The sequence below is a fragment of the Telopea speciosissima genome, chromosome 9, assembly GCF_018873765.1.
Source record: "Telopea speciosissima isolate NSW1024214 ecotype Mountain lineage chromosome 9, Tspe_v1, whole genome shotgun sequence".
Classification (NCBI taxonomy): domain Eukaryota; kingdom Viridiplantae; phylum Streptophyta; class Magnoliopsida; order Proteales; family Proteaceae; genus Telopea; species Telopea speciosissima.
The window spans coordinates 48,985,252-49,012,564 of record NC_057924.1 but is presented as its reverse complement, the minus strand read 5'-3'; the positions used below and the strand labels follow the sequence as shown (position 1 = coordinate 49,012,564).

General features: G+C 37.5%; 4 protein-coding genes across 4 annotated transcripts; 3 read left to right on the top strand and 1 right to left on the bottom strand.

Moving 5' to 3' along the window:
• The first annotated feature begins 12,639 nt into the window (after window positions 1-12,639).
• LOC122640737 (cationic amino acid transporter 1-like) lies at window positions 12,640-15,629 on the top strand. Its single transcript, XM_043833981.1, has 2 exons — window positions 12,640-13,092; window positions 13,999-15,629. The coding sequence occupies exons 1-2, from the start codon at window positions 12,675-12,677 to the stop codon at window positions 15,378-15,380; spliced, it is 1,800 nt and encodes a 599-aa protein (XP_043689916.1). The 5' UTR covers window positions 12,640-12,674; the 3' UTR covers window positions 15,381-15,629.
• Window positions 15,630-18,586: 2,957 nt separating this feature from the next.
• On the bottom strand, window positions 18,587-20,507 carry LOC122639002. The gene is made up of 3 exons (XM_043831844.1): window positions 19,884-20,507; window positions 18,846-19,781; window positions 18,587-18,751 (listed from the first exon to the last, which is right to left on the bottom strand). The coding sequence occupies exons 1-3, from the start codon at window positions 20,505-20,507 to the stop codon at window positions 18,587-18,589; spliced, it is 1,725 nt and encodes a 574-aa protein (XP_043687779.1).
• A 1,431-nt stretch (window positions 20,508-21,938) lies between these two features.
• LOC122639000 (probable inositol transporter 2) lies at window positions 21,939-22,800 on the top strand. Its single transcript, XM_043831843.1, has 3 exons — window positions 21,939-22,276; window positions 22,389-22,496; window positions 22,666-22,800. The coding sequence occupies exons 1-3, from the start codon at window positions 21,956-21,958 to the stop codon at window positions 22,798-22,800; spliced, it is 564 nt and encodes a 187-aa protein (XP_043687778.1). The 5' UTR covers window positions 21,939-21,955.
• Window positions 22,801-23,847: 1,047 nt separating this feature from the next.
• LOC122640738 (cationic amino acid transporter 1-like) lies at window positions 23,848-26,901 on the top strand. Its single transcript, XM_043833982.1, has 2 exons — window positions 23,848-24,357; window positions 25,273-26,901. The coding sequence occupies exons 1-2, from the start codon at window positions 23,940-23,942 to the stop codon at window positions 26,652-26,654; spliced, it is 1,800 nt and encodes a 599-aa protein (XP_043689917.1). The 5' UTR covers window positions 23,848-23,939; the 3' UTR covers window positions 26,655-26,901.
• The last annotated feature ends 412 nt before the right edge of the window (window positions 26,902-27,313 follow it).

Sequence of the window (27,313 nt, the reverse complement as noted above, 5' to 3'; positions counted from 1 at the left end):
AAGTATAACACTTGTACTTCACTATTTGCCACTTGGCAGTACATGGGTTAGTCCATGTGATAGAGGACCCCACATACATATCTATAGCTAAATCTTAGTCCAAAGTAAACAAAGAAAGCTGCTCATACTCTGATTCAAAAGTATAGTAAAATTATCAAATTGTCGTCAAATAAAGATGAATATAAAATATAAAATAGCATCTTTTGTCATTTTAGCTACTTCCTTTACTCATTTTAAGCTGTAATTGTACCAATGAGATGCTTGTCCGGTGACTCTGATCCTCTATTACATGGACTAAGCCATGTGATAAATAATAAAACATTATATATACTTCAATAAGGCATAGTAACTGAGAAGAAAACCCTATAATTAATTAAAATTATTAAACAAATGAATTTCATAATTATTTTGAAGGAGAAAGAATGCTAACTGATTATGTAGCACGATGTGTATCTAAGCCCAGACACAACCTCATGCAAAATGACCGATATACATACATGCTGCACTGTCTGACCAAGTGACATTTCTTTTCCCTTGTTTTAAATCTTTATATCTCCACGTGAAGAATTGAATTGGGCATTTCAACTATGCCTAGATATTTGGTCAATAAGGCAACCTTCTTTTTATTGGCAACTAAAAGGAAACATCACCTCAACAAAATATCTATATGTATAGAGAATCCTAAACCTTATCTTGCTCTAAATAAGGTGTCTTTCCATCCAAGGTGCCACATGCTTACCATGATAAGATAAGCCCATCTTGAAACATGAAATAATTTCATTCCAATCCAGACATCAACCAAACACAGCGCTACTAACTCCAAGTTTGATTACACTCAATGGAAATGGACGTGACAGTTTTGATTTGCTACGTCATTCCAAGTGAAGTCAAATGTAAACTTCTTTGTCCTTTAATGTTGGTTGCTGTTTGGTTGCTATCTATGGATGAAATTATTCCATCTTTTAAATCTCTCTAACTAGCATTTGTGCTCTTAGTCATAACTGAGGCTTTCAGTCCTTGTTTGTATACAAAGTTTAAGGTGATATTGGTCTTTAGGCTGTATTTGGTTGTCACTTGTAATTAATAAAATCATTTCGTTTTGTTTTCCTTACCATCTTCGCGTGCAAATAAAGTTTTAAGATTGAATAATTTCAAGTTGAGTATTGGGTTTTTTATACACCCCAAAAAACCAAAAAAAAAACACAAGGGAACAACTTGCTGTCCAAAGTGGTTAACTAAGAAGTTATATCTTTCTTTTAATTGTTCATTGTCTTAGCCGTAAAAATTATTTAATGCATTTACCAAAAAAAAGTTATTTAATGCAGTTTTTATGTGAAATGACAAGATTTACCTTCATTGAAAAGAAAATTTATTATAATACTAAAAGGCAAAAAAATAAAATTATAATCTTGTTGAGTTACAACAAGATTTTCTCAATAAAAAAATCAGAGATAATTATTTATTTTTTTTGACTTTCTTATAAGTCTTCGTTTGGTTGCCGTCTGGGATGAAATCATATCTACTCCGAATCCATTAGAATCTGTAATAAGAATCTGATGAAATCATATGTTTGATAATATTTAAAAGAAAAGCATATTAATGTGGTGTAGTCTCATAAATAAACTCATTTTTCAATTAATAATAAGTTTTTTTTGGATAAGTAAATTATATTAAAAAAAAGGGAAAGGAAAAAATAAATATACGAAAGAAAAAAAAGGAAGCCTCCTAGAACCCCTTTAAAATAGGCTTAAAGAGGAAAATGGGAGCCCTTAACTAAAATGGGATAGGCCCCACATCAATCAAAGTGCCAAAAACAAGGAAGTTACAACTGATAGTAGATATATACAGAAATCAGCACCTCCCTTAACCAATTTATAAAGTTCCTCCGGGAAGTCAACCGGTTGGAGAATAGTCTCCACATCATCCGTAGGTAAGGAGGCAATGTAATCTCCTACTTGATTCATCTCTCTCCACACATGCTTATATTCCATCGAAGAAAGAGAGGCACTCAAATTATGGATTTTGACCTTCAACCACTGCAATGCCCAAGGACCTTTAATCTTTCTATTTAGCAAGTCCTCAGCCAATTTAGAATTTGACCGAATGGACACGTCATAGAAACCTTTTTTAATACATAAAGTCATACCCCAGGAGATGGTGTACAACTCCATAGAAAGGACTGATCTATTTATACCCACACATGCAAAAGCAATAATGGGGAGACCCATAGCATCACGAATCAGCCCCATAAGTTACTTTTCTTGGGATAGAGAACCGTCACAATGCAAAGGAAACATAGACTGAGGAGGTCGAAACCATGAACATGCCTTCGGAACAGTAGGAATCCAATGCACATTAATTCGAATTTTTCTCCTCTCAGGTTCCCTGCCCGGTCAAATTCGTAGGTTCCTTTCATGGGGAGGGCGGAAATGACAACCTCACCCCACCTGGGTAGTGTGTTCGGCCAGGGGGTGAGGTCGTCATTTCTGGTCCCCTATGAGAGGAACCTACGAACCTAACCAGGCAGGGAACCTGAGAGGAGTTAAGTCCCATTAATTCCCCAACTATCAACAAAAAACTGATTTCTAGGGGTGTAAATCACAGTAAGAGAAATGAAGGTACACTTAGAAAGCACATCTTCTTTAATTGCAGTAACAGCTTGGGCCTTGGGGTCTTGTTCTTGTCTTATTACGGAACAATCTAAAATTCCTCTCTTGCCACACATGCTGAATAGTAGAACAAAAGACCAACTTATCAATTTTTTGAATGAGGTCATCTTCACTGAACTTATATCTAATTTAAACAACTTCATCTTCCACATTTTGAACTTGTCTTCTACTTTGGGTACAAGAAGAGAGAATATCCCCCTATATTTTTTAAGTGAAAGAACAATCAAGAAAAGATTGTTCCGACTCTCCAAACCAGCTCAACAAAAACACAATTAGGATTTATCCCCACCTGTCGTCAAATAAGCTGGTCCTTGGTTGCCATAGCATGCATCCACAATGCATCTCCAAGTGGTAAAAGACTGTCTTAGAATATTTTCAGAAAATCAAACCGTAGCAGACCACTCCACTTTTCTTACTTTATTCCGAATAAGATCCCAGACTGATTTAGTAGTAAACAACCCAGTAGAATAAGTTAGTGACTCAAGAAGATCGGTTAAGTGTTTCTGCCTTTTTTATTTATTTATTTATTTTGTTAGTCAGAGATAGGAACAGGACTTGGGCAAGTACTATCTAAACTCAGATCAGTTTAGCTGGTTCAACTTGGAAACAGTTCATCTTCTGTTACCTGATCACAAGTCCAAAAATATATATATAGAGAGTTGGTTTTGAACCAGAATCGGCCAGGTCGACCGATTCCCAACCATCCATAGTTCGATTCCAAGTTTCAAAACCTTTGGAGGATTGTTTTCTTTAGTATCTTTGATTTGATTTTCATATCTGTCACGTCTCCGACGATAAAGGAAAAGTTGGTCAAATGGGATTATCTTCCTTATCGTTGAATATAGGGTAACCAACCCTATCTTTTGTTTCTTTTATGTATCATTACTTTATTTAGTGATATAAAATTTTCTGCAAATCGTGTGAACACAATAAAGTTGAGGCAGCCACCAAACACTCTTTAGCTGAAGTCTTTAATAATTGAGAGTGAGAGGTTTTCTAAAGTCAATAATGGATGTTTATTTCGGCACTGTTTGGTATGCATTCTTTGAAGAAATGCTATGTTGATTTTTCATTTTCAGATGATAAAAATAGTTGTTTTCATTGTTTGAGGATGTGAAATCGACTTAGAATGTATTTCGAGAATACATATCAAACATTGCCTTAATTGAAACATTAATACAACTCCTATAATATACACCATCTAAATTAATGGTGTTAATTTTGTTTTAAAGAACTATTATTCAGTTCCATTTTGGTTTTACACATTGGCTCCGTTTGTTTTGGCGTAAAAGTCACTATCTTTTGGGATTTGTTTTTATTACACTACTATGATATTTGATAGATTGATTCCAAGCAATTTTTTGTGTTTTTTAAAGTAACTCCTAAATCTACTAATAGTGGCATTGGTCCCAACTAGGGATTTAAATAGATAACCGAACCAATTAACACCCTTACCCCCACACTAGTGTAGGGGCCACACTACCAGGCAGTGATCTCTTGCCCTTAATAATCAGTCTTCAGCTGAAATCCAAAAGATAAGAAATCTTTTTTCTTTCTTTTGATAGAAAATCTATTCTAAAAAAAGGGAAAAAGAAAGTCGAATCGCTTGAACCCTGCACCCAGACATAGAAGTGTGCGAAATTATCAACTCCTCTCTTGTGAAAATAAAAAATCTCATCTATATTGATACCTATGCATGAGTTCTCATTACCCCCCACACTGGTGTAGCTCTGTAGGAGCCACACAGCCAGGCAGCATTCTTTTTTCTCTAACAAATTAAACAGTTATGGTTGTGATAGAAGTGAGTCAAATGTTATAGGATACATAGCATTGTTCTGTTTTTATTCAATTCTTCTAGTAACAAGTGTAGTGGGATATGGCCGAGTTAACTTCTAGAAGTTTCCATAAGGGATGAGAAATAGATAGGCTTAGGTTGGAAGAAGGTTGGGCACGCCTCTGGCCTTAATTCCTGGAGCTAGCGGCTATGCCCAATGGAGAGGATAGGAAGGGAAGAGTAGGGGATCATTTCCATAAGGGATGAGAAAGAGAGAGACATCGGCAACATGCCCAGCCTTTACTTTGTTTTTTTCAGGGCAATCTCGTAGTGTTATATAAATATATATATATATATATATATATATATATATATATATACAGACACTTGGGCCTTATTTTATTATTTCTCTTGGATAAGCTAGTGGCTTGTTGCCTTTGCCAATTTTTTTGTAGGCTTGAATCCCCCTTTTTAGCTTTAGCTTTCTTTGCCTTTAGTCTGTCTTTAGGCGTGTTTGCCCTCTTTTTAATATTCAATAAATTTTTATTAAAAAATGAAGCTGTTAGGAGGAGGGTTTGGGTTTCTTCTTCTTTTCCACTTCATGTCACTCCCTTGCTTAATACAAAATAAGTCATTAGGGCATTAGGTGTTTAAGAAGTTGAATGAATGAAGCTCTTAGGAGGAGGACTTGGGTTTCTTCTACTTTTCCACTTCATGTCACTCTCTTGCTTAATACAAAATAAGTCATGCTCATATTTCAAAGGTCACAAGTACAACTCTCCTTGGGTCTACCTATTCAAATAAATAAATAAATCCTATCTAGAAAGAAAGAGAGGAGGAAGGAAAGGGACGAGAGGTGTGGATAGATTACTCGTGAGGTCTCAATATATTGGGAATCAGTATTAAATTATTTTTTTTTGGCTAAAGGATCCAAGAATGAAAGGAGGATGTACAAATTTAATATTGGATGATGGTTTTTTATTTTTTATTTTTAATACTTACTCAATTTATGGTTCATAGATGGTTGCAGGATATTTTATAGCTCCTCTCTTTTTTGTTTTTAATGCTAATATAATTTCAGGGCAAGGGTTTTTCGAGCCGTTAGGGCAACTTTATACCTTCTCACAGAGAATAATTAAATTATTTTTTTAAAGAAAGAGAAAAATAAACAATTTTTTAAAAAAATTTTAAAGGGTTTCTCTTTAAATTTTTAGTACAAATAAATACGGCAGTGCAAATGTTGCTAAGCTTAATAACACATCCAAGCTGATTTTCTCCACATACAAATGGTGTGGTAATTTCTGACCATAGGGATGGGTAGGGTTTCTCTTGGACTAATTGCATATCAAATTCTGCATTTAAATTCAATCCATCACATGTCTAATTTTTACTTTTACCAAAATCCATATTTTGACTTACTTCTTTTATATTTATAACTTTGATTGAAATAAATTTTATAGATAGATAGGACATGATAAGACTAAATCACATTTGAGGATCCAATTGCCACATAACAGATATCAATTGGGATGTATTGTTAAGCTTGGAAACATGAATTGGTTGCCATGTTTTTCATGGCATTGGCATTAGAATTCAATGTTGAAGATCACCCTACAAATATATCATATTAAGAAAAGAACCTAAATAGATAATGTAACCATACCTTATATATGTATACATTTGAATCTTAAAAGAAAAACAACAATATAGAAAAAATTATATCCATAGACAATGTATATGGGTTCTGTTTACATCCCTAATTTTTATTTTATTTTTTCCATGGGCTCTGTTTACATCCCTAATTTTTATTTTATTTTATTTTTTCCATGTGGAGTCAGGATGCATTCTGCCTTAGGTACTACATCTATGATAATATTAAAAAAGCAAGAAAATACTATCCTAAAGTGTAGTCAAATATTAAACTCATTTTTCAATTTATAATAAGTTGATGACTCGAGATGAGTATTATTCTAACAATCAAACTATGGATATGAATGGATAGTTAAAGATTCAAATTCGATTCGCATCCGTATCCATTTAAGGTATTCATATCCTGTCAGAGGTATCCGAATTCGGATAATCCAAAACATAATCTATCCGATTCGAATAGATATCCAAACAATAAAAATTAAAGTAACTAATGATCATTGGAGTTCTTAAAGATTCGATAACTTCTAGAGAATGAGAAAATGAGCTAAAACAACTGAGAGACATAAGGACATTGTATACGGGTTAAACCAAACTGGAATGTAAAAGGATAATCGTAAATCCAAATTCGATTCACATGTGTTTCCGTATCTAACCAAAGGATATCTGGACTCGATTACATCCAATCCGTATTCGATCCATTTTCATCTCTAAATCAAACCTAATAGTAAGTGAAAGTCGAGTCAAATTGGCAACAATCCATCCTCTATTACCTGATCCCAAGTCCTAAAATATATAAATGAGTTGGTTCAAAACTATTTAAACCAGAACTAGGCTAGGTCCACCAATTCCTCCTGACTCACCCGTATTGGGTGATACATACCAGTTTTGCTAGTCATCGATATCGATACCGATACCGTGCCGATATCGTATCGGTAGCACGATACGAACAAGGGGTAAAATGGTTTGAAAACTTATGTTTTTAGGAAATCAAAGGATAATTTTGTCCAATACAATCGATCCTGATCGATACCGTATCTATATCGTATCGGTTTTCCATGTTGCCGATAACCGTTCCAATACCATGCACTAAAACCATGGATTCCTGAGTCCAATTCTAAGTGGGTTAATTCCAAATGCCCCCCTGAAAATGGCCAAACGTACGGTTGCCCCCCTGAACTTTCACAAATGCAACATATCCCCTGCTTTCCAAACTAAGTACCAATATAGTTCCTCCCGTTAGTCTGAGACGTTACAACATAATGGATCCCAATTTTTGAACTTTGATGGACCATTCTGCTCTTATGGGTAAAATGACCAAAATGGCCTTACTGAAAAAAACAAAAAAAAAAAAAACCTGCAACTCATCTCCCCCAAATCGTTTAGGATTTGGGGAAGATGAATTCTTGAATCAGATGCCGGAGAAATTGGAGTTTGAAGGGCAAAACCCTATTTTCAAAATCAAACAGATTCACAATGGAGAAACGAGACTGGGTCTGCAGATTCCATCTTCTTCCTCTCTCCACTCTTCCCACTCTGCGCCCTTTCCTGCATTTCCTGCAAATCATCCCCAAATCAAAAAAAAAAAAATAATAAAAAAAAAAAAACAGTTGAAGACTCAAGGAGATCTGAAGTCCCTAAGCCCCTTCTCTTTGTCTTCGGCCTTCCCATTCTGTGCCGTAGATTTCCTCAAAACATCGCCGTTGGATCCGACTCCATTTCTACCCAGCCGATTACAGTAGCCTCAACGCTTCTGATTTTGATGTCAAACTTGGATCAAAGGAAGGTCCTGGTTGTAGGAAGGAAGACTCCAAATATGAACCTTGATGGATGCAAGGCTGCTGAGATATAATGAGTTGAAGTGCAACAATGAAGAAACAGAGAATCGTAGGTGTTGAACTTAAGATTTCTGATTCCTCAAAAACAAGACTCAGATCAGGCCCTCTTAAGGATCTAAGGAAGCTCTGGGTGCAGGGGAATGGAGTTCCAAAACAACAACTCAATAGATGCTCTGGTTGCAGAAATCGGCCAAGTTGATTAAGCAACTCAAAATTAGGAACTAAGTCTGCTGCGCCGTTTCGTGAATTTCCTGCAAATCATCCCCAAATCAAAAAACAAAAAAAAAAAACCAGTTGAAGACTCAAGGAGATCTGAAGTCCCTAAGCCCCTTCTCTTTCTCTTCGGCCTTCCCATTCTGTGCCGTTTCCTTCAACTCATCCCCAAATCAAAAGATAAAAAACAAAAAACTCAGAATCTGAAGTCTGAAGGCGAGATTGCGAGAATCGTTGAACCATTGCGGCTCTAAGGGCGATTGTGATTGGTAACAAAACCCTATGCGTACTGCTCTCCTCTTCCGTCTACAGTATACTCTGCTATTTATTCATTGTTTCTCCATTTCTTTGCTTCTTTCAAGTAGATAGCTTCGTTTCTTTTTGTTGGGGAAGATGAGTGTGCAGGAAATTGTTCTATTTCAAATTCAAAAATTCATCTTCCCCAAATCCTAAACGATTGGGGAAAATGAGTTGCAGAGATTATTTTTTTATTTTTTTATTTTTTCAAATAAAGATATTTTTGTAATTTTATCTTATCAAGGGGCAGAATAATTCATAAATTTTCAAAAACTAGGTTCAATCATCACTTAACATCTCAGATTAACAGGAAGAACCATATTGGTACTTAATTTGGAAAACAGGGGACACATTGCATTAATGAAAGTTCAGGGGCGCAACCGTACGTGTGATCATTTTCAGGGGGCATTTAGAATTAACTCGTTCTAAGTTTGAAAACCTTTATAGAGGATCCCATCTTTTATATCTTGATTTGTTGTTTTTAGATCTCTCACATCTCCGACATGTAAGGAAAAAGGCTGGTCAAATGGGATTCCCTTCCTTCTTTCGTTACTCATTTTCCGCTCAACGTGTGAATACAGTAAAGGTGTCTGACTTCCAAGTCTTTTTGTCTTGAAATGTAAAAGCCAGCCAAACACATCAATTAACAAAAGAGCAATATGGAGATATTTTTCTCCTTTAGCTGAAGTCTTGCATAACCATAAGAGAGAGAGAGAGGTGTTTTGTTAAGTAAAGCCATCATCATTAAGTAAAGTCGTGAATGGATTGAAAAGTGGACTTCTGAGATTTTGAATAATTTTTTATTATTAGTATTATAATCATACGCATAAATTGTTTTCCATATGCTACCATCAAAAAAAAAAAAACCATCAAAAAATTATTGTCCATATGCATACATCATCTATTAGGTTGATAACATCATTCTTATGTATTAAATTTTAAGTAAAATGCTTATATTCGTTGATGATCTGTAATGAATTGGTGTATTATTTGTGAATTATTTATGTGCTTACCAAATTTTTTAAAACTAAAAAACTGATCAATGATGTATTCTCTATAAGCTAGCAAATATGTCTTTACAAAATAACTAATGGAAGACAAAAACAAAATAAAAATAGATCTTTAAATTAATGGGATAAAAATCCTCTACAATTCGGGCTAAGAGTTTGACACGTGGATGATGCTTCATCCAATGATGCAAGCTCGATTGATCCAAATTTTTTTTTTTTTTTTTTTTTGAGATCGATACCATTAGATATTTCATCTTCCACGTGTCGAACTCTCAAGCCCAAACTATAAAGCATCACAAGATGCCCATACTGTAGAGGATATTTTTTCCATTTATATCAATTTAAATTGCATTTTTTTTTAAGAAAGAAAAAAAAATTCTAAAGGAAAGGATTATGAGAAAGTGGACATTAATTATCAGAGTACCGTACCATAGGTGTGCATGAATATACACACCTATCTCCATGTTTCAATCATATCTCTTTTTTTGGTGAAGTTTATGCAATCATATCTTGTCTCCATGTATTGGTATCTTCCTGTTACATTGTCAACTCCTTCATTTTGTTGTACTCAAACAATTTAATAGATTTTTACCAAAACCTACCAGTAATTAAGAGCCTATATATAAATTCGAATGTCAAACCAAAGCACATGCATGTTACCGGCTAGTGGGCCCATCAACCCACTACTCCCATTGCCAACCCATACAAAGGTGCAATCTGTCGCTTTCAAAGAAGGGGAATATCAACCGTCCAACTTTATTTTATTTTTTTAAACCCTGGCAGTCATAGCCGTCTGATTAACTAGAGGTCAACTATCCTGAATCTCTCTATTACAATATTGGGAGAGGATATTAATAAAAATAAAAAAAATAAAAAAAAAATATTGGGAGAGGGCTTCCAACAAAAGGTAGTGTATGAAAGAATCTGGATATTATGATCAATAAGGGGTTGGAAAATAATATCATCTATATGGGATCTACATGGATTCCACACACTTAAAATTTGAGGGAGAAATATTAATATGGATTCCATTATTTATTATGTGAAGAGGGTATAAGGAATCTGTACAAGAGCAATCTGTTTCCCTTATAATATAAAATAGAAAGATCGTGACCTCCAAATGCTGCTTGTATAGGGAAACCTTGTTGGTTTCATGCTCTTTTCTTGGGTGCATGATTACGATTTTCCAAGTAACATATGTAAGCTCTTTCTTTCTTTTGACCATCTCAAATGCTACTAAAAAGCTAGAGGCAGACCTAAAATGATCTTAAGAGAAATAATGAGATGAAAGATATGTATAGTTTGGATCTTGTATCAAGTGTAATTTTGAATAGAGCAAATTGAAGGGTAAGGTTCAATGTAGCCGAGCCCATTAAATTAGGCTAAGACTAAATAGTTGTTCTTGTGAATGCTTTTATATCCTATCGATGGTCATATTCTATCTTGTTAAGAAAACAACGCCCAGAATGACGATTTGTAGAAGAAAAACGAAGAATAGAGAGCAAACACAACGTACAACACAGAGATTTACATGGTTCACCTCCAAGATAGAAGCTACGTCCACGATCGAGCAGTAGAACAGGTTTCACTATTTTCTCTGGAAATGTTATAAAACCCTCATAACCCTATCTCAAAGAGATAAAAACAATATATAAGAAAATCCTAATCCTAGAAAGTACACAAATGCCCCTAGCCAAAAAATGTCAAAAAACTGAGCCAGACCAAAACATAACACATGACTCAAAAATACTCATTTCGAAGATCTCGACGAGCCCAACACAACTCCATGCCAGAGGCTGGAGCCCCGCCATTTTTTAGCATTTTTGAGGTCATTTCGAGGCCGAAACGGCCCTCCGAAAATCTCAACTGCACTTTCTAGACCAAATCAAGTTTCACCAACAACATATCTAACCGCTTAATGCAATAAGGCTCACCTCGTAGTAAAGCAAGCTGTCCGATGTATTAGATGAAAGATTTAGTTCATGGTATCAGTGTTGATATCAATCATCATTGAGTAATACTAATATCAATACGGATCGATCAGTTAATTGGATCAACTTTATCTCTTGAGATTTTGTTATTTTTTTTTATTCTTTTGCTCCCCCTAGAGGCATTTATTAAGGACAAGAGGATGTGGGGACCATACATGGGATGTGAGAAGATGTACGTAAGAATATATACACAAACTTGTTTTTTAAATATATATACAAATTTTTACCACAAAAAAATATATATATACAAATTGGTTTACTTTTTCCACGTGAGAAAGCTCGCAAAACCTCGTGTTCATACCCAGATCACATAACGAGATCCACTGGCAATATTCAAGTGAAACATTTTTTTTTGTTTTTTGTTTTGTTTTTTTTTTCCGTGGGTCAACTTTAATCCTTGTTTTTTTTTTTTTTTTTCTTTCAATAAATTAAGATAAGAGAAAAATTTTCATACACTGCCGTATGCATGATCGTGTCCCGCCTCACAAAGAGTCGGAGTCCCACCCATTAATTTTTTTTTTTTTTTTAATATAGATTCTATAAGTTGAATATGACTTTTCTTCTCCTTGATACTCACTTGTATCTATTTATTTATTTTTTATAAGCACTAACTTGTATCTAATTATTCCATTGAGTTAATCACATTGATTCATTATGCATTACGCGCACAGTTGCGTGATTTATGATCTTTCAAGAAAGATAAAATATTTGTTAATTATGTTTTCGTGTGTATATAAGTAGTTATGGGTTGGTTGCTACTTTCGATCTAACAGTTCACAGAAGCTTTTGACTTCTTTTATTTGTATCTCTGCACAGAGGACAACAGTCTGTCCTGCTTTACAGAACTCGAAATCTTCTGAGCTTTTTGTCTGTTTTTACTTGGGATTCCTCTGCTTTTAGAGGTAAAAAGCTCGATTCTTTCTTTTGAATCTCAAAAATATGCATCTTTTTTTTTGTCATTTCTCCCTCTGGTTCCTTCTTCTCCCCTGAATCTTTCTTAAAAATTGCTTCTTTTCTTGTCATTTTTCTCCCCCTGTTCTGAGCTTACAGAAATCTTTGGGAACTTATTCCTCTTTAACTTATCTTTTCTGTAATTTTGGAAGTGTTCCGTTTTGGGTTTAATCCTTTTGTTTTTTTCTCTCAGATAAAACCCATATCTCTCTAGAACTCCACCAATTAATAATTTTGTGATTTATTGTTTCAGGTTTCACAGGTGAATTAGATTGGGAGACGAAATGGGTGGAAGTAGTGATTACAGAGAAGGAGGAGCTGTGAAGCGTAGAGGATGTTCGTGTTCAAAGGATGATTTTCTCCCTGAGGAATCCTTCAAGAGCTGGAGCAACTATGCTAGAGCTTTAAGCGAGACAGGGATGAGATTGAAGGATCGGGTTTTCACTCGGTCCCTGGAAGTCACCGAGTTGACCGAAGTGAAGGGTCGGAGTGAACATGAGATGAAGAGGAACCTCACATGGTGGGATCTCATCTGGTTTGGTATCGGCGCCGTCATTGGTGCCGGAATCTTCGTTCTCACCGGTCTTGAGGCAAATTCCGTTGCCGGACCTGCTGTTGTTCTCTCCTACGTAGTCTCGGGCATCTCTGCCATGCTTTCCGTCTTCTGCTACACTGAGTTTGCCGTTGAAATTCCAGTTGCAGGTAATCTTCGCAGAATTTTAAAACTCCCATTTTCCTTAGGGACTGTTTGGAAGAAACAAAACTGTTTCTCTTCACAGATCAGAATCATCTATTTATTTCTGTGATTTTTTCTTTGTTTAGAAGTGGGGTTTAAAATTCTGTTGTGGGTTTGGTTGATCCTAACCCATGTAGGAGGTATTCGGCTCTCCTCCAGTCGTGGCGGGATCCCGCCTGTGAAACGATCAAAACCCCAAGTTGAGTTCGTCTCTAGGGAGGCGTGTGCCCAGGGTGCTGCTTGGGGGCATCCAGCGGCTGAACTGTGATGTACACATCTTGGCGCACACCTAGGGATGTGTGCAGCACAGTCCAATGGCTGGCAACCCTAACAACTACCTGCTCCCTGGAGACGATCTTTATCCCAAAACCCCCTGTTTTTGTTGGGTTGTATCCTCTCGCTCCCGCGCCACGGCTGAAGAATTATCAAATCCATGCAATATGTAAGAGAGGGTGATTCGGGTGGAAACACCCCATACCGTTTGATCGGGCCTAGTGCATACACGATCACCCTAGTGCACCTGTAGGGTATTATCAGTTCTCAATGAGAATACCTACAGTACAAGAGATATTTCTAGAACTGGATATTTTACTGAGATTCTAAAAACCACAATATATGTATAGTTTGAAATTCTTGTGGACAATTTCCTAGATCTACTTAGATTTAGATATGTAAACTAATTACAAAATAAGTAGGTTTGATTTTTGTTTTATGCCTACTTGTCTTGTGAAATCTCCTTGTTTTTGTAATTTATTTTCTTATCTAGATGATGTAGGAAATTGTTATTGCATATAGGATGATAATGGGGTTATGTGGTCAATTAGAGTGTTCAATTCCATACCACTTAATTTTTGCTTTGTAATCACACACAGGTGGATCCTTTGCATACCTAAGGGTGGAGTTAGGTGATTTTGTAGCCTTCATTGCTGCCGGCAACATCATCCTTGAGTACGTCATCGGTGGAGCCGCCGTGGCCCGGTCATGGACATCCTACTTTGCCACCCTTTGCAATCACCTCCCTAATGATTTTCGCATCGACGCTACACGCCAACTAACCTCAAGCTATGGCTACCTTGACCCAATTTCCATCGTGGTCATCGCAGCCATCTGTGTTCTCGCCGTCTATAGTACCAAGGGCTCATCCCGCTTCAATTACATAGCCTCAATCCTCCATGTTATTATCATTCTCTTCATCATAATTGCTGGTCTTACCAAGGCTGATATCAAGAACTATACCCCATTTGCACCATTCGGTGTTCGAGGTGTTTTTAAGTCATCGGCGGTGTTGTTTTTCGCCTATGTTGGGTTCGATGCGGTGTCTACATTGGCAGAAGAAACTAAGAACCCCGGCCGGGATATCCCAATTGGATTGGTTGGATCTATGTTGATCACTACTACAGCTTATTGCGTACTAGCCATCGTATTATGCTTAATGCAACCATATGGATCAATAGATATAAATGCTCCTTTTTCTGTTGCATTCCAAGCAGTTGGGATGAATTGGGCTAAGTATATTGTGGCTGCTGGGGCATTGAAGGGCATGACCACTGTGTTGCTTGTTGGTGCTGTGGGTCAGGCAAGGTATTTGACACACATTGCTCGTACTCACATGGTGCCTCCATGGTTGGCTCAAGTCAATGGAAGGACTGGAACTCCAGTTAATGCCACTGTAGTCATGCTAGTTGCTACAGCCATTATTTCCTTCTTCACAAGTCTTGATATCCTCTCCAACCTTCTCTCCATCTCTACACTATTCATCTTTATGATGGTTGCCGTTGCCCTTCTTGTCCGCCGCTACTATGTCACCGGCGTGACACAACCAAAGCACCGGAACATATTCATTGTTTGCATTGTTTTCATGATTGGATCCTCAATCGCGACCGCTACTTACTGGGCTACGAGTATGAACGGTTGGATCGCATACACGATAACCGTGCCAATTTGGTTATTGGCTACTATTGCATTGTGGTGGTTTGTTCCACAAGCAAAGCAACCAAAGGTGTGGGGAGTGCCACTAGTACCATGGTTGCCTTCAGCTTCAATTGCTATTAACATTTTCCTTTTGGGTTCAATTGATGGGCCATCATTTATGAGGTTTGGAGTATGGACTGGACTGCTTTTGATTTACTATTTCTTCTTTGGGCTTCATGCATCTTATGATACATCGAAGGAATTGACCGAGAAAAGGGTCCAGGCAGCCGCATCGTTGAAGATGGAAGAAGGAGCTACAAAGGTAGTACCAGATGTGATGTAAGTGGTATGAACTAAAATTGATTCTGTGGTTCTAGCTGCTATAAATCAAAATTGTAATTTATGAGCTCCAGAAGAGCTTTGGAAGTCCACTAAGATTCATTATACTTGTTTGGAAGTAGACACCATTTTAGGGATTTAAGAAAACTATGCCTTGTACTAGATGAACTACAGGTTGTAACTTGTAAGTGTGTGTTTGTTGTTGGCTGTGTACATAACTTCAACAATTTGGTTCGGAAGATGAATCCTTCTTGTAGGAGTTGAAAGAACAAACATTTTCTGTGGAAGTTTATACAAGATTAGATCCTTTGTTGGTTTCTGGGTTTGCGAGATATTGGCCAAGCATGGATCCCAAACTGGGCCAGTTCAAAAACTGCCAAGCCCAGCCCAGCACATGGAAGAAAATTTCATGTAAGATATTATTTGCATGGGTAAATGGATATGGAATTCTGAATTGGGATCTCCAGTGACCGATTTATTTCAATTCAATTTGACTTTAAATTATTAGTTTCAATTCAAATTTTTTATTCAGTTTTGATGAAAAATAATATTCTTCAATTCCTTAAAACTGTGCACTCGTATAGTTTCGGGTGGAGATGTTGACACTTGACAGCTCGAACCTAAGCATATGGTTAATTCAATAGGAGGCCTTCCCATCAAACGATTTAGCAGTAACCGTGTAAGAAAACTTTACCGTTTTAATAAGAATAAAATCTAAAAATTATTAGAGAGAAGATACTTGTGTACCCATAGGGAGGATGGGGAATCATCCTACAGATGCATTTATTAAGGAGAGAAGATGTGGGGTCCATGCATGGGATGTGAGAAAGTGTGCGTAGGTGAAAGCTCGCCAACCTCAGATTTCCATATTAACTGAACCCCCAACCCCAACACATTCATTCGCCACTGCCCGTCCGCCGGCACCTCGTGTTCATACGTATATCACATAACGAGATCCCCCGGCAATATTCATATGAAAAGCTTCATTTCTCTTGCAGTCTCTATTTTTCTTTTTGTGGTTTGTCCGTCGGTGAACGTTAATCCTTGACTTTTAATTTAGAGTAAATTCCTCCCCCCTCCCCTCGATTATGGTCTAATGACAAACCCCTCCCCTAGGTTTTGAGAAATGACTCTCCCCTCCCTTGCATTCCCAAGATTCTATCAACCGTACCCTTGCCGTTAAAAAGGGTTGTTAAGTGATCACATCACCCTAATTATATTTATTTAAACCCCAAACTGCCCTTATATTTATAATATTCTAATAATACCCCCGCCTAATAACAAGAGAAAACAAATAGAGAGAAAAGAGAAAGAGAAAACGTATCTCTTCTTCTTCTTGTTCGAACACATCTGTTATCTTCTTTCTCCGGCGGAATCAGAGAACATCATCGTACAAGTTAGCGGTTAGCTCCGGCCATATTCTTTTAAATGCTATCCGACTAAACTGAAGGTAAGCCCAATCGATAAACCCTAATTTTTATCTCTAATCCCATCGATAAACAAATTGATAAACCCTAATATTTGGGGACAACCCATTTTGCAGAAATTCAGAAGGGGTGGTGCTACATCAAATGTGATAAAAGTTCATTCAAAAGATTGATCCTACACACGGTTAGGTAAGATTTGCACCTATAGTAGTGCAATTGATTTCTGGTTCTTTTTTTTTCTTTTTCCCCAATTCTCCTCTTGTATTATAAAAACGTTTCTTTTGGCTTGATTAGATGATTATATGCTATTCCGTTTCATTATGGGAGTGTATATAACCTATATTCAATACCTATGTGATTAAACTAGAGAAAATAGGCAACCAACTCCCATCTCACGGCTTGGATCGGCAACCAACTCCCATCTCTCTCTAATTTTTATTGTTCAGATTGGGGTTATTTTCTCACTCCCATATCTCTCTGATTTCTATTATATAGGTTACGGTTTTGTATTCTTTAGATCACTCTACAACATTGATTTGTTTTTTTTGTTGTTTTTGTTGTGCATCTTTTACAGGTAAATGTATCAAATGTCTAGCTCAAGTGTTAATTGCAGCAATCCTAATACACTCAAGTACAAATCCTTGAGGTGCAAATGTAATCGGAAAGCTGTGATTAGAATATCAGAGACTGATAATAATCCAAATAGGCTTTTTTACAGCTGCCCACAGATTAATGGTTGTAATTTTTTTGTTTGGTGTGATCCCATTGTTGCACCAACAACCGAGCTTGTGCCGAATCCCACCCCTGATTTACAAGAGTTGCAGGAGGAGGTGCGGGTGCTACGAGAGGAGATACGGGTTTTGCGAGAGGTGTTACGGGGGTTACAACAGGCGGTGCGAAGTGGAACAATTAGAATGGATGAAATGGGGAAGTTTGTTGCATCAATGTAGCTTGGAGTTTATTTTGTTCTAGTTTTCTTTGTTGGTGTAATTGTATCAGTTATGATTGGCAAATAAATGTGAAACTGTTGTACTTTTTTTTTTTTTTTTTTGGTGAAAGTGAAACTGATGTACTTAAATCCCAGCATTAGTAATGAAAAATTGTACAACATCATTAGCAAATGATTCTACAATCATATTTAATCAACAAGATCTTCTAATTGGCTTTTTCCTCAAGTGATCATTATGGGACTTTATATTGAACTTCTTTCTCATCATTAAACAGAGCCAAGCAGCAGAACTACTATCACATACAATTTTAGATGAATTGCTGAAACCATCACACGGTGTATTCACAACTCAACTCCACCACCTCACCGCCCCTCACAAAACCATTTATGCAAGCTTTGGACAGCATTCCCTTGTATTAGTCTACTGTACCACAACATCTGGATATTTGGACATCAATTCCCTTGTAAATAGGCTTTTAAAAACCTGAAAATTTGGACAGCATTTCCCCTTTAAATAGGCTATCTTAAACCTGGAAATTTGGACAGCATTCCTAAATTATCCAAAAAAAAAGTCTATGCTTCCAAAAGTATTAGTCAACCATACTTCAACATCCAACATATCTAAAAAAAAAAATTGTTTGGATCATCCACATCCAACTTAACATCATGTCCAAAATAAAAGTCTACCACAAAATCCAACATATCCAAAAAAAAAAAAAAAAAGTTTACAATCATCCACATCCAACTTAATATCATATCCAAATAAACATAAAAATCATCAAATTACAGCCTATGATTCTAATTTCTTCACTGCCTCCCCTCCCCTCTTTGAACTTATTTCTTCTTCATTTCTCTTGCTTTCCTTTTATCTTCCTTGGCTTTCCTTTGTGCTTCAATCTTGGCCTGCATATTGTCATAAGTGATGGTAGAAGAAGCTTGAGATCTGGTCAATCTTTGAGAGGTATTAACATCACATTTGCTCCCACTTCCCTTCTTTCCCTATACAAGCATGAATTCAATATTAGAATCCTTGTAATCATCACAATAACATAAAATAAGTATGAGTACTTAGGATAAAATCTTATGATTATACCTTTACTTCCTTCCCTTTAATTGGAGCTCTTTTGCATTTCCTTGAGTTGTGGCCTACCTCCTTACAGTTGCTACATCTGATACTTCCAAATCTTTTTCTAAACTCTCCAGATGCTCCTTCATCAGGTTCCTTCTTCCTATTGATATGTGGTCTTCCTGGTAACCTCTTCAAGGGTGGAGGCTGAACAGTACTTAGGTGATGCTCAGATTTTAACTGCTCCAAACCAGGTAATGGGTGGATTATATCCTTGTAAGCCTCCAAGTATCTTTTTACTCTATAGTAATCATCACAATAGCTTTCCAATGTGTGCCTCTTGTAAAGAATACAACAGGTTGCATGCTTACAAGGTATTCCTGTACCTTCCCACGCTCTGCAACCACAAGTGTGGTTTTTCAAATTAACCTCATAACTGCCATCCCTATCTGAGACTTCATACTCATCTAATCCAGCAGGACGGAGAATACACCCTCTAGATTCTTCATTGAGCAAATCCAACTTTCTCTTGATCTTTGGTGTGACTATTCCCTTAAAGGTGCAACCCAATTCATACCTTTTATGCATTGTTGACATCAATTGTTTCCTTATCTCATCAATTACAATCAGAATGGGCTTGTTCCTAAAATGGTTAATCCACTGGTTAAATGATTCACTCATATTATTTGTTATATGGTCACTCTTGCATCTAAAATCAAATGCATGTCTAGCCCACATGTTGGGAGGATTTTTACTCAACCAATCATATGCTTCTTTGTTCTTGTCTTTCATGTCATTCATTGCTTTCCCAAAAAAGAATGAATTAGATGCCTTAGATGCAGACCAAAAAAGTCTTCTTAGTAACACACCTGAAAACCTTTTGTTGAAGTTTTGATACAGATGCCTACTGCAACATCTATGGTGATGGCCTACAAATGTCTCATTAATGGCCTCATGTAGCCCCTACACAACATAAACAAGCAAAAATTGAGTTAATAAAGTGTATTTATTGTATAGTTTAATTTCTAAAATTCAAAACAGAAGATGGACAAAGAAAATACATACTTTTTGTTTATCAGACATAAATGTGATGGTCATATCATCCATGTAAATGTGTAGAGCGGCATATAAATTTGTTAAGAAAAACTGCCAACTTTCTCTACCTTCACTTTCAACCACACCATATGCAATGGAAAATAATCCTTTGTTTCCATCAACAGCTATAGCAGCCAGTAGAACTCCTCCATACACACCCTTGAGATGGCAACCATCAAGACCTATAAATGGTCTACAATCCCTCACAAAATCATTTATGCAAGCTTTGAAACAAAGAAACACTCTCTTAAAAATTGGAGGCTCTGTGAATACCTGCCTTTGATGAAAATTGAGCCTAAAAAGACTACCTGGATTTCTATCTCTCATCACTTCACCATAGTGATTTAGTTTGCCAAATGACTCTGCATGACTACCTTCATTGGCTATACGGGCTTTCTTTTTTGCTCTGTACAATGAAACATAAGGGACTGTTACATTATACTTTTCCATAATATAAGCAGCCATTGCCTTGGTCTTCATTTCAAGATCCATCTTCAACTTATAGGCAAGTTCTTCAGCAATCCAACCAGATGTAATAGACTTATTTATGTACTTTCTGGCACAACTATGCTCATTATAATATGACTTAATCATGTATGTGACTCCATCACTACTAGGTGAAGCATGCACTCTCCATGTACACCCCCGGTGCCTTACACACAACAGTAACTCTTGCCTTTTCATTCTTCACAAACAGTCTCTCAAAACCTTGTTGAATAACATAACTGTGAAGTACATGCCTGAAATGATCAACATTATCAAAAAGCATCCTAGTCTCTAAACTTATTTTTCCATCATGAAATTTATCATTATCAAAGAAATGCCCATAATAGTCATCAGACTCATAACCAGATAATACATCATTATCATCACATTTCTCAATGTTTTCCTCCTCAGACTTCTCCATTCCCTCATCACCCCCAAGGTCATCACATGACATGTCTTCCTCATCAAGATCCACATCCGTATTACTCTCTTCCAAACTATTCTCACCATCAGTTGAGCATTTCCATTCATCATCCATATCACTGTCACTTGACTCATGAACCACAACATGATTCTTATTAGTTGCCCTGGTCTCTGTATCAGTCTTACCACCCCTTGTGTTAGTGGCATAACTACTAGCTACCTGGGTCCCTGGATCACTCATGTCACAATCTCTATTAGTGGCTTTACTGCTAGATGCCTTGGTCCCTTTAACACTCATATCACAATCTTTGTTAGTCACATCATTACTAGATGCCTTGAAAGTAGCACCACCCCTTCTGATTCGGTACTTTACCCTACTACCAAATCCACATTGATTTTGCCGAATGCCACTACCAAAACCATACTGATTTTGTTGAATGCCACTACCAAATCCATATTGATTTTGTTAAATCCCACTACCAACCCCACATTGACTTTGCTGGATGTCACCACCAACCCCACACTGATTTTGCTGAATGTCACCTTGTTGTTCCCTTTCCATATTTGGTTGATTTTCCCGAATGGTCAGTGCACCAGGGAAGCCATTGATTGTATAAGTGTAGGTCGATTGATCATCAACATTAAGATCATAAACATACAAATTAATGACATCCAATTTTTCATTCAATGTAAACAACTGATATGCACAAGCATCATCAACCACTTCCAAATCCTGGTTGGTAGGGAGTATACACTTGACTTTGAATGTCACAGTATGACCTACCGAAACATGCCTGATGACTGTATTGTATATGTCACATACCATGTCCCGATAGCCATACTGGTCTGGGTCTACCAGGATAGGTGTCGAGGTGTTCATGTCATAATGATAACAGATAGTTGCCCTAATCTCCATTGCTTCAGAAATTAAATAACCCTATAATGTTTTAACGCGTGGAAAATAATAAGAAAACAGCTGAAATCAGATTCTTACAATTTATGGGGAAAAAAAGAAGAAGAGAAAAAGCAAGATGGAACATGTACAATCTATAGACCACAAGTATTCCTAGCTAGACATCTATTGACCATGCATGGTGATATTATATACATTTCTATAGGAAAGCATTGTCAGCATGGCAGTTGCCGGTGCGATAATTGGTGCTGCAATTGGTGGATGGATGAACGATCGATATGGCCGCAGGATCTCAATCCTGGTTGCAGACTCTCTCTTCTTCAAAGGAGCTATTGTCATGGCCTCTGCTCCCAACCCAGCTCTACTGATCGTTGGTCGTATTTTTGTGGGTCTCGGTGTTGGTATGGCATCGATGACATCTCCATTATACATCTCAGAAGCTTCTCCTGCTAAAGTCCGAGGTGCCTTGGTTAGTACCAATGGTTTCCTTATAACAGGAGGCCAGTTTCTGTCTTACCTGATCAACTTAGCATTCACCAAGGTAATTAAGCCATAATACTGTAAAGTGGTAGTAATGATCTGGTCTTGTTTCTTTTGGTTTAGTGTTAATAGACAAGACAACTTTAACTAACCTATCAGATTTGATGTTTCAGGCTCCTGGGACATGGAGGTGGATGCTTGGAGTTGCAGGGTTACCAGCTCTGTTTCAATTTGCACTAATGTGGTTTCTTCCAGAGTCACCACGTTGGCTTTATAGAAAGGTTCACACTTATATTATTTCCAGTTATTTTCGAGTTCTTCAAATGAGACCTTTTCAAACAATTTTTATACTGTTATATATCTAGATAAGTTGAAACTTGAGCTCCAATTATCTGCAGATGATTAAGAAAACCAGTTTTTTGCTTCTTGTGTATTTATAATGTTATACAGGGAAGGGAAGATGAAGCCAAAGCCTTACTCAAAAGAATCTACCCCGTGGATGAGGCTGAAATGGAGATACAAGCTCTGAAAGAGTCTATTGAGACAGAGATCAATTGCACTACTATAGGTGCAAATCTTACCTAACTCTGTGTAGGATCAATCTTTTGAATGAGCTTTTATCACATTTGATGTAGCACCACCCCTTCTGAATTTCTGCAAAATGGGTTGTCCCCAAATATTAGGGTTTGTCAATTTGTTTATCGATGGGATTAGAGATAAAAATTAGGGTTTATCGATTGGGCTTACCTTCAGTTTAGTTGGATAGCATTTAAAAGAATATGGCCGGAGCTAACCGCTAACTTGTACGATGATGTTCTCTGCTTCCGCCGGAGAAAGAAGATAACGGATGTGTTCGAACAAGAAGAAGAAGAGATACATTTTCTCTTTCTCTTTTCTCTCTATTTGTTTTCTCTTGTTATTAGGCGGGGTATTATTGGAATATTATAAATATAAGGGCAGTTTGGGGTTTAAACGAATATAATTAGGGTGATGTCATCACTTAACAACCCTTTTTAACGGCAAGGATACGGTTGATAGAATCTTGGGAATGCAGGGGAGGGGAGAGTCATTTCTCAAAACCCAGAGGAGGGGTTTGTCATTAAACCATAATCGAGGGGAGGGGGGAGTAATTTACTCTTTAATTTATTCACCAAAAAAAAAATATTTGTGTCTGTTTTGAACGAATTAAAATAATAAAGATTCTGTGAGACGGCTTTGAATATTCTTCTCCTTTGACTTCTTTTATTTATTTCTCTACACAGAGGACAACACTCTGTCCTGCAAATTTTCTGATTTGATGAATTTTGGGTTTTGCTCTACAGAACTCGAAACTTTTGAGCTTTTTGTCTGTTTTTGACTTGGAATTCCTCTGTTCATAGAGGTACAATTCTCTCCTTTTGAATCTAAAAAATTTGCATCTTTTTTTGTCATTTCTCACTCTGGCTCCTTCATTTCCCATGAATCTTTCTTAAAATTGCTTCTTTTCTTGTCATTTTTCTCCACTGTTCTGAGCTTACAGAAGAAATCTTTGGGAACTTATAGTTGAAATGATGTCCTTCTAATCCTCTTTAAATTATCTTTTCTGTAATTTTAGAAGTATTCCGTTTTGGGTTTAATCCATTTTTCCTCTCAGAGAAAACCCATATCTCTCTGCAACGCTACCAATTAATAATTTTGTGATTCCTTGTTTCAAGTTTCATAGGTGAATTAGATTGGAAGACGAAATGGGTGGAAGTAGTGACTACAGAGAAGGAGGAGCTGTGAAGCGTAGAGGATGCTCGTGCTCAAAGGATGATTTTCTCCCTGAAGAATCCTTCAAGAGCTGGAGCAACTATGCCAGAGCTTTAAGCGAGACAGGGATGAGATTGAAGGATCGGGTTGTGACTCGGTCCCTGGAAGTCACCGAGTTGACCGAGGTGAAGGGTCGGAGTGAACATGAGATGAAGAAAAACCTCACATGGTGGGATCTCATCTGGTTCGGCATCGGCGCCGTCATTGGTGCTGGAATCTTCGTTCTCACCGGTCTTGAGGCAAATTCCGTTTCCGGTCCTGCCGTTGTTCTGTCGTACGTTATCTCCGGCATCTCTGCTATGCTTTCCGTCTTCTGCTACACTGAGTTCGCCGTTGAAATTCCAGTTGCAGGTAATCTCGAATTTGGATCCTCTACTGCCGAGCCGGACCGTGCTGCCTTGACATGGGATTGCATGCAATTACAGCTTTACCTTCACTCGGATAAGGCGTTTGGACAGAGATAAGGCGGATAATGCAGGCAAACCCATGTCTGGACAGGACGGTTCTATCGGACAGCTCGGCAGTGATGATAATCTCCTCTGCTTGCAGAATTTAAAAACCCCCTTTTACCTTAGGGACTGTTTGGAAGAAACAAAACTGCTTCTCTTCACAGTTCAGAATCATCTATTTATTTCTGTGATTTTTTCTTTGTTTAGAAGTGGGTTTAAAATTCTGTTGTGGGTTTGGTTGATCCTAACCTATGTAAGAGGTATTCGGCTCTCCTCCAACCGTGGTTGGAGCTGGAGGATCTAGCCCAACAAAACAGGGGTATTTGGGTCATTTCACAAGTAACCCACCCTATGAAATAACCAAAACCCCCCTGTTTTTGCTGTGCTAAATCCTCCAGCTCCCACCACGGCTGGAGGAGACAGCTCCATGTAACTATGTAAGAGAGGGCGACTCGGGTGGAAACACCCCAGAACTTGCGAAAATTGACTCACACCTGTCGGGTATCAATTCCGGACGAGAATACCTATTTCTAGAATTGGAGATTTTAAAAAGATTCTAAAAACCACAATATATGAATAAGTTTGAAATTCTTGAGGATAATTTCCTAGATCTACTTAGATAAGAAAACTAATTACAAAATAAGTAGGTTTGACTTTATTTTATACCTACTTGTCTTGTAAAATCTATTTTTTTTTGTAATTTATTTTCTTATCTAGTAGATCTACAAGCACATAGGATGATATATATTAGGGTTACGTGGTCAATTAGAGTGTTCAATTCCATATAACTTAAATTGTGCTTTGTTATCACACACAGGTGGATCCTTTGCATACCTAAGGGTGGAACTAGGTGATTTTTTAGCCTTCATTGCCGCCGGCAACATCATCCTTGAGTACGTCATCGGTGGAGCTGCCGTGGCCCGGTCATGGACATCCTACTTTGCCACCCTTTGCAATCACCAACCTAATGATTTCCGCATCGACGCCTCACGCCAACTAAGCGCAAGCTATGGTTACCTAGACCCAATTTCCATCGTGGTCATCGCCGCCGTTTGTGTTCTCGTTGTCTATAGTACCAAGGGCTCATCCCGCTTCAATTACATTGCCTCAATCCTCCATGTTATTATCATTCTCTTCATCATAATTGCTGGTCTTACCAAGGCTGATACCAAGAACTACACCCCATTCGCACCATTCGGTGTTCGAGGTGTTTTTAAGTCATCGGCGGTGTTATTTTTCGCCTATGTTGGGTTCGATGCAGTGTGTACATTGGCCGAAGAAACTAAGAACCCCGGCCGGGATATCCCAATTGGATTGGTTGGATCTATGGTGATCACTACTATTGCTTATTGCATACTAGCCATCACATTATGCTTAATGCAACCATATGGAGAAATAGATCAAAATGCTCCTTTTTCTGTTGCATTCCAAGCAGTTGGGATGAATTGGGCTAAGTATATTGTGGCTGCTGGGGCATTGAAGGGCATGACCAGTAGTTTGCTTGTTGGTGCTGTGGGTCAGGCAAGGTATTTGACACACATGGCTCGTACTCACATGGTGCCTCCATGGTTGGCTCATGTCAATGAAAAGACTGGAACTCCAGTTAATGCTACTGTAGTCATGCTTGTTGCTACAGCTATTATTTCCTTCTTCACAGGTCTTGATATCCTTGCCAACCTTCTCTCCATCTCTACACTATTCATCTTTATGATGGTTGCCGTTGCCCTTCTTGTCCGCCGCTACTATGTCACCGGCGTGACACAACCAAAGCACCGGAACATATTCATTGTTTGCATTGTTTTCATGATTGGATCCTCAATCGCGACCGCTACTTACTGGGCTACGAGTATGAACGGTTGGATAGGATACACGATAACCGTGCCAATTTGGTTATTGGCTACTATTGCATTGTGGTGGTTTGTTCCACAAGCAAAGCAACCAAAGGTGTGGGGAGTGCCACTAGTACCATGGTTGCCTTCAGCTTCAATTACTATTAATATTTTCCTTCTGGGTTCAATTGATGGGGCATCATTTATGAGGTTTGGAGTATGGACTGGACTACTTTTGGTTTACTATATCTTCTTTGGGCTTCATGCATCTTATGATACATCGAAGGAACTGACCGAGAAAAGGGTTCAGGCAGCCGCATCGCTGAAGATGGAAGAGGGAGCTCCAAAGGTAGTACCAGATGAGATGTAATTGGCATGAACTAAAATTGATTCTGTGGTTCTAGCTGCTACACAATAAATCAAAATTGTAATTTATGAGCTCAAAAAGATCTTTGGAAGTCCACTAAGATTCATTATACTTGTTTGGAACTGGACACCATTTTAGGGATCTAAGAAAACTATGTCTTGTACTAGATGAACTATGGGTTGTAAGTGTGTGTTTGTTCTTGGCTGTGCACATAACTTCAACAATTTGGTTTGGAAGATGAATCCTTCTTGTAAGAGTTGAAAGAACAAACATTTTCTGTGGAAGTGTCTACACATTGATTTATTATGGGCCTATGAAGTATCAAAAAATACTAGCTAGATTAGATCCTCTGTTGGCTTCTGGGTTTGCGAGATATGGGCCAAGCATGGATCTCAAACTGGCCCAGTTCAAAAACTGCCAAGCCTAGCTCAACCCATTAAAGAAAATTTTCATGTAAAATATTATTTCTAGTAATAGTCTCATTTGATAAGCTTACAAGGAAACTGAAAGGGTTTCACAATTTGCACTAAAAAAGAAAGAGGTAGTTCTATACAAACTTTTCTATATTTTCCACATTTTTCACAATTCTTGTTCTTCTACCATTGATGATGTAGTTCGGGAAAAAAAATCCTCTGCAGTGGCGTTGCACTGCAATGCGGGCT